An 8436-nucleotide genomic window follows, 5' to 3' on the forward strand; every position below is an offset into this window, starting at 1 on the left:
TATTTGGATGTTTTCATTTGTTTGTAGGCCTTCGCTGGTATCTTTGAAAATAATTGCTAAGCAGACCCCAAAATTAGAAACAAAGATGGAAAACGGTAGATAAACAGAAAGCAAATAATTATGATTTAATCCGTGTGCATTTAGAGTGGGATTAGGTTTAATTCTGAAAGCAAACCCCTTTTTAATAAGTATGAGCTATTTCATGTGAAGTATGGGTAAATAGGGAAGGAATAATTCTGAGATTAAGATATTTTTAGTTCTGTATGAACAATTTGACTTTTGGACTTTGAGAGCAGGTTGTCAAGAGTGTGGAGGATAAGAAAACAGGAAAAGTACAAAGTTCTTTCTGTTCTTCAGGACTGTAGTGCATCCTCCAGAGAACCTCTCTGTTACCTCTTTCCCATGACCCGCCGCCGCCCCCCACCCGCCCCGACCCCGTCATATCTGCTCTTCACTCCGGTTTTCCTCTCCACTTTCCTACCAGGAGACTGTGACCTCAGTGACACTGTAGGATCTGGGCTCAGTCAGTGGTAACCTTGTGTTGAAGACCGGAGACACAATGTCTTCATTGATAAAGGGAAAAAAATCTGTCTTATTGTTTAGCTCAATTTCAAATGCCTAGGACAGAGAATGATGGATCCAGCTTGGGTGGATGTTTGACTGAATACACTTGCCTGCAGTGACCTGTCCCGTGACTGTAGAGAAGCTGGGAGCTGGGAAGACACCTCAGAGGGCTTTGAATAAACCAATATGCTCAGTCACTTCAGTGCTGTTGGATTCTGCCGCCCTATGGACTGTAGCCCACCAGGCTCTGTCCATGGATTCTCTCTCAATCTCTCTGTCCATGGGATTCTCTGGGTAGGAATACTGGAGTGGGTTGCCATTTCCTACTCCAGAGTAAACAAATAGCATGGCCTTATTCATTTAAATAGTCAGATGATTTTATGGCTTCTTCTGTGACTTCAATATCTTTAGACCAAGAAATTTTGCACCTTGTTTTATGTCCCTGGATAAGTTTTAGTGTCTCCTAGTTTATGGGACGGAGAAGGCACTGGCACCCCACTCCAGTACTCTTGCCTGGAAAATCCCATGGATGGAGGGGCCTGGTAGGCTGAGGTCCATGGGGTTGCTAGGAGTCGGACACGACTGAGCAACTTTACTTTCACTTTTCACTTTCATGCATTGGAGAAGGAAATGGCAACCCACTCCAGTGTTCTTGCCTGGAGAATCCCAGGGACAGGGGAGCCTAGTGGGCTGCCATCTATGGGGTTGCACAGAGTCAGTTACGACTGAAGCGACTTAGCAGCAGCAGCAGCAGCAGCGGCAGTTTATGGGAACCAGAATAGAATTTGTATCTTAAAAAAAAAAAAAGAATTTGTATCTTACAGTTGTGTGAAAATTGTATAAATCTTAATTATGTTGAATTGGTTCATGGTGTTTTTCAGGTCTACTATATCCTACATTGCTGTGTATCATTCTGTTGTTAATTTTTGACAGTTTGATATTGAAACTCCAACTAAAAATCTTAATTTATCCACTTAATAATTGTAATATATAGTGGAACTAAATGTACCTTTGTTCTATATTTTCCAAGCCTCTTGTAAATGTGATATACTTTCATAATTTAAAAAACAAAAAAGAAAAATGAATAAGAAATAAAATTTTATGAGATGTATAAATCAGAAAAAAATAAAAAGCCAGAGTCTTCAACGCAGCATCAATCAGGAAAACATTAAATATGAAATATTCTAGTCATTCTGTTAATAGGGGGAAAGCAGAGAGAATTAACTAACATAAATGCAGTAATTATTAATAATAATTAATAAAATGAAAAAATAGCTTTTATTTTGAAGAACAGATTGGTTTTTGAAAACCTGTTTAAACAGATTTGCTTCTAGGTAGACCATTCAAGTGCATAAAAAGAAAATGAAATCAGCATAATATTAATAGTAACACAAGAGAGGAAAGAACCACAGACTATAAAGGACACAAAAAAGACACATACAATCCTACGTCAATAAATTCAAATGTCACAAAATAAATAATGAACTGGGAAAATAAAATATATCAAAATAAATCCAAGAGAGTGGTGCTTCTATAATCCCAATCCCAGAAAAGTAGCTGAAGGTTCTGAGAAACACTGGGCCAGGTTTATAGGCAGCTGCTTTGTCAAGAAACAGGTAAACCCTCTAGTACATAAGCCATTAGTTTCTGGTTCATAAAAGTTCTTTGGGGCACATTTGTGGGCTTCTGGCCTTGAAGGGCATGCTATTATGTGGAGTTGATTTTCCCACTAAGAAGGACAGTTTAGATAGATCTCTGTGAGAAGAAAGTTAACAAGGCAAAGGCAGATACTTACTCCTGGCATCTTTCCAGGGAAGTCTAGAACCATGATTGATACTGCCCAAATCCTAGAAATATGCCCTCAACTCTTCTCAGTATTCTGTAATAACCTGAATGGGAAAAGAATTTGAAAAAGAATAGATATGAATACATGTGTGTGTATAACTGAATCACTTTGTTGTACACGTGAAACTAACACAACATCATTAAGCAACTATAGTCCAGTATAAAATTAAAGATTTTTTAAAATAGTATTTTTGCTCTATGATGGATAAAATACAAATTAACTTAGAAACTTAAAAAAAAAAAGTTTCTTGCTTCTCTTATCAATCACTGATGGTTCTGTTTTGTCTGAGTATCTTTGCACAACCATCAACATGGTGCCTCATTCCCAGGTGGGGTCCTGAGATTAGGTGGCTAAGGATGGACACAGGAGAATGTGTCTACAGGTCCAGCCCAGCACCATGTCACTGTAACAAAATCTGACTACATGTCAGATCCTTCCTGTTGCTTTTGTTCATTAATACGACGCTGTCCACCCATAATGGCCTCCCTCGGGGGACCCTGCCCCTCTGCCTGAATGTTAAACCGAAGTACATTTGTTCGGGGAAACACCCTGACCCTGTCCATCTGTGGATGGCTGTAAGAAAAAAGAAATATACACATTTTCTCTGAGGCTGGCATTCTAGGGATATTTGTAAGATTAATGGGCTCTTTACTTGCCTTCCCTCTCTCCTCCTGCTCTCTGTTCTATAGAAGAAAGTGGCCTCCAGTCCCTGAAAAGGTGGTTACTTTGAGACATTAGTTTGCCATCTTATCTCGATATGCTACCTCATCTCTCAACGTGGCCTGTTGTGCAGTGAGCAGAGCGAGCTTGGACTGAACTCAGCAACATCAAGGCAGACCTGGGAGACTCCTCAGGCATCCCTGACCTGCTTTCTCACACCTGTCTTGGGTGGGGGAGGAAAAGGACATCTATCTGTGCAGCCCAGAAGGGAAAGACTCAGAAGCTTCGCCCACCTCTCCAAACTCCTCTGATGTCCCTCTTTGCTTTGTTGTCCTTGCTCTGCACCTCTTCCCTGGAATAAACCTCAGCTGTGAGTGTGACCTGCTCCAAAGACCTGCAAGTCCTTGTGGCCAATTAGCAAACATGTGGGTGGTCCTAAGACTCGTAAACACAATCCAACACACACACACACACACACACACACACATACAGAACTTAAAAGTTCAAGAACTCTTATTCTGAAGCACTTTCATATTCCGTTTTGCTTATTGAAATACTCATATGCACAAATACGGCTCTGCAAATTAGTGAAATGACACTCATCAGATGATCTAAATTACAACCAGTAAATCAGTGAACAGGAACGACAAAGAGTTAAATAAGTTTGCAATACATATAACCAAGAAAGCACATGGTACATGACTTCCTACGAATCAATAATAAAAATGCAGAAAACCTAACACAAAAAAAAAGCCAGGAATTTGAACAGGCACCTCACAAAACAGAATAACCGAATAGCTAACAAACATGTTGTTGTTGTTATTTAGTTGCTAAGTCATATCCAACTTTTTCATGACCCCATGGACTGTAGCCCGCCAAGCTCCTCTGACCATGGGATTTCCCAGGCAAGAATACTAGAGTGGGTTGCCATTTCCGTCTCCAAATAAACATATTAAAAAGATGCTTAACATCATTAGTCATCAGGAAACTGGGGACTAAAACCACAATGAGACACCACTCCACACCCACTGAGATGGCTAACATTAAACCAGGCAAAACAAAACTTTTACAATGACAATACCAAGTGAGAAGGAAGATAAGGAACAATGGGAACCCTTCTATTATTCTGGTTGGAATGTAAATAGGTCCAGCACTCTGGAAAACTCTATGGAAATAAGTACTAAAGGGAAACATGTACATATTGCATGAACCAACAAGCCCACTCCTGGGTGTATACCCAACACACATGCATACTGATGTCGACCGAAAGACAAGTACAAGAAAATTCATAGCATAATGAGAAAACAGTCCAAACGCTCCTCATAATGATGACGTGGTTTGTGATATATTAAGTGGATTGTGGTAAATCCGAGCAATGGAATCCTAGACAGCTACAAAAATGAACAGAGTACTCTAGACACAACCAAGTGGATAAATCTACAAAGATAACCTCAAGTGAAAGAAACTACACAGAAAAGAGTATGTATGGCGTGATTCCATTCATAACAACTCCAAAAGCAGGCTCACCTAGGATGTGGTCTTAGAAAACAGGACAGGGTTATCTTTGGGGCAGAGGTAGGGTTTAGGACCCTGGGGGGAGGTCCTGGACGTCTGAAGGTCTGGGAAAAGTTCTATCTCTTGATCAAGACGGTTGTTACACACATGTGTTCAGAGCATCCAAAATTTGTTCAGCTGCACATGTGTGAATTGTGCACTTTTCTTTATCCAGAAGATGCTCAACACAAGATTTACCAGAGAAATAATATGAAGACTTCAAGTAGCTAAATGGATTCCATAGTCTAACGTATGGCAGTAGCTGTTTGATGTTGCTTCAAGGATGATGCACGTCTGGGAGCAGGGGCTACCTTAGGGACGTGCAGGTGTTCAAAGGGAAAAGTGCCTGGCTAAAGAAAAATGGCGGTGACATTTGGCTGTTACTCAGGCATTTAGAATCTGCCTGCCGATGCAGGGGACACAGGTTTGATCTCTCAGGTTTGATGTCCGTGAACATCACATGTGCTGTGGAGCAACTAAACCCGTGCTCTTAAGCAACTAATCTGTACTCCACAACAGAAGAAGCCACTGCAATGAAAAGCCCACACACCATAACTAGACAGTAGCCACCGACCCGCTCGCCGCAACTAGAAAAAGCCTGCATGCAACAACGAAGACCCAGTACAGTCAAAATAAAATAGATAAAATTAAAAAAAAAAAGAAAGGAAGGAAATAAACAATCCCTGAATGATTCTTGAATGAATCACGAATCCCTGAATGAATGATTGAATGAGCAAATGAATGAATAAAAGAAACTGCCTTGAATAGGACAGACTAAAGAAGAAATCATAAAATAATTTGATAGTAATTATCAATTATTGAGCAGTATTGCAGGTGTTTAAGTCCTGGTTCAAACCCTCACTCCCTATGTGACATAGGTTTTACCAGCTGTAAGATAAGTTGGCTCAGTAGTAAAGAATCTGCCTGCCAGTGTAGGAGAAGTGGGTTTGATTCCTGGGCTGGGAAGATCCTTGGAGGAGGAAATGGCTCCCCACTACAGTATTCTTGCCTGGAAAATCCCATGGACAGTGGAGCCTGGTGGGCTGTAGTCCACAGGGTTGTAACAGTCAAATATGATTTTACAATAAAACAACAAGGTAAGTTAGTGACTTCAAAATATAACCCAGTGCCTGGTACACAATGTTAAATGTGCTGCTGCTGCTAAGTCACTTCAGCCGTGTCTGACTCCGTGCAACCCCATAGACAGCAACCCACAAGGCTCCCCTGTCCCCGGGATTCTCCAGGCAAGAACACTGGAGTGGGTTGCCATTTCTTTCTCCAATGTATGAAAGTGAAAAGTGAAAGGGAAGTCACTCAGTCGTGTCCGACTCCCAGCGACCCCAAGGACTGCAGCCTACCAGGCTCCCCCGTCTGTGGGACTTTACAGGCTAGATATTTCTAATTGATTCTCTCTAGCTCTTTCTTCTGTGCTTAATAAACATCGTGTCATCTAATCCTTAAAATGCTCTAGGTGAGACAGACATTAACACCCATATTTCCCAGATGTGTTAACAATATCAGGCAGGTAAAGAAAGTTAGCCTGAACAAAACAATACTGACTGAACTGAGATTCAAACCTCTAAATGTTTGGCTTCAAAAGCCTGTATGGTTACCTTCTATTACATTACTCAATATTTGATTTGAAATGGAAACAGACTTGGTTTTTGTTTCTCCGTGCACACGTGACAGGCTTGGTAATTTACTTTCAGTTTCAGTCACAGTGAATTTAGTTTCAGTTTCCTTCCCAATGAAATGAAAATCATCTCTGTTTCCACTCAAAATACAACACAAGTATGATAACAAAAGCTAACCCTAACTGAATGTTCTAAGTGATTCACACAAATTAGAATTTTCAGTCTCCTCAAGGATCCCTTGAGATATCTGGTCTTGCAGATGAGGAATTAAAGATCCAGAGAGATAAAGTAACCCAGTCAGCTCAGCTAGTAAGAGATGAGCTAGGCTGGTGGTTTCACAAACTTAACCACGAGGACTATCCCAACTTCCTACAAGTCTCTTGAAAACCAGACCACACAGGAGCAATCAAACGCTATTCTGATCAAAGAGGGTTCAAGGAGAGAAAATCCCAATACACAGTTGAACAACATTTTCTAGGAAAAATGTGAAAATGAAAAACCACAGTAATTCTTGACAACTAAGAAGCATGTTAGGTATTAGAAAAATGCATTTCAAAACTATAGTGAGGTACCGCCTCACACCAGTCACACTGGTCACCTTTTAATGGCCATCATTAAAAAGTCTACAAATAATAAATGCTGGAGAGAATGTGGAGACAATTCCAACACCATTGGTGGGAAGGTAGGTTGGCACAGCCACTATGGAGAACATGTATTTGGTTCCTTAGAAAACTAAAAGTAGAACTACTATATGATCCAGCAACCCCACTCCTGAACATATATCCAAAGAAAACCATAATTTGTAAAGAAATATGCACCCCGATGCTCATAGCAGCACTATTCATAATAAATAAGACATAGGAGCAGCCTAAATATCCTTGACAGATGAATGGATAAAAAAGATGTGGTGTCCTTTCAGTTCAATCAGTGGTGTCCAGTTCATTTCAGTCAATCAGTCGTGTCTGACTCTTTGCAACCCCATGGACTGCAGCACACCAGGCTTCCCTGGCCATCACCAACTCTCAGAGCTTGTTCAAACTCATGTCCATCAAGTCAGTGATGCCATCCAATCACCTCATCCTCTGTTGCCCTCTTCTCCTCCCTTCAATACACACTGCTGCTGCTGCTGCTGCTGCTGCTGTGGCTAAGTCGCTTCAGTCGTGTCCGACTCTTTGCGACCGCATGGACTGCAGCCTACCAGGCTCCTTCGTCCATGGGATTTTCTAGGCAAGAGTACTGGAGTGGGGTGCCATCGCCTTCTCTGTCAATACACACTACTATGTGTAAAACAGATAATCAACAAGGAGCTACTGAACAGCACAAAGAACCATATTCAATATCTTGTAATTACTTATAATGGAAAAGAATTATAAGAGAATAGATATATATGTATAAGTGAATCTATTTCTCACTTCCACTGTATAATCATAAAGAATTTGATTAGGGTCATACCTGAATGGTCTAGTGGTTTTCCCTCCTTTCTTCAATTTAAGTCTGAATTTGGTAATAAGGAGTTCATGATCTGAGCCACAGTCAGCTCCCGGTCTTGTTTTTGCTGACTGTATAGAGCTTCTCCATCTTTGGCTGCAAAGAATATAATTATCTGATTTCAGTATTGACCATCTGGTGATGTCCATGTGTAGACTTGTCTCTTGTGTTGTTGGAAGAGGGTGTTTGCTATGACCAGTGTGTTCTCTTGGCAAAACTCTGTTAGCTTTGGCCCTGCGTCATTCTGTACTCCAAAGCAAAACTTGCCTCTTACTCCAGGTATTTCTTGACCTCCTACTTTTGCATTCCAGTCCCCTATAATGAAAACAACATCTTTTTGAGGTGTTAGTTCTAGAAGGTCTTGTAGGTCTTCGTAGAACCATTCAACTCAGCTTCTTCAGCATTGCGTTCAGGGCATAGACTTACATTATTGTGGTATTGAATGGTTTGCCTTGGAAGGGAACAAAGATCATTCTGTCATTTTTGAGATTGCATTCAAGTAATGCATTTCAGACTCTTGTTGACTATTATGGCTACTCCATTTTTTTTTTTTTTAGGGATTCTTGCCCACAGTAGTAAACATAATGGTCATCTGAGTTAAATTCACCCATTCCAGTCCATTTAGTCCACCAATTCCTAAAATGTTCATGTTCACTCATGCCATCTCCTGTTTGACCACTTCCAGTTTGG

The 8436-nt window shown here is 40.7% G+C and overlaps 1 protein-coding gene across 1 annotated transcript in view; it reads right to left on the minus strand.

Moving 5' to 3' along the window:
- The window catches only part of CMPK2 (cytidine monophosphate (UMP-CMP) kinase 2, mitochondrial), a 17983-nt gene extending 17541 nt beyond the window's left edge, over nt 1–442 (minus strand). Inside the window, exon 1 of the mRNA XM_010852106.1 lies at nt 394–442. Coding sequence (XP_010850408.1) covers nt 394–442 — 49 coding nt within the window. The remainder of the gene's footprint in view (nt 1–393) is intronic.
- Nucleotides 443–8436: the final 7994 nt, after the last annotated feature.

Source organism: Bison bison, unplaced genomic scaffold (genome assembly GCF_000754665.1).
Source record: "Bison bison bison isolate TAMUID 2011002044 unplaced genomic scaffold, Bison_UMD1.0 scf7180017864307, whole genome shotgun sequence".
Classification (NCBI taxonomy): domain Eukaryota; kingdom Metazoa; phylum Chordata; class Mammalia; order Artiodactyla; family Bovidae; genus Bison; species Bison bison.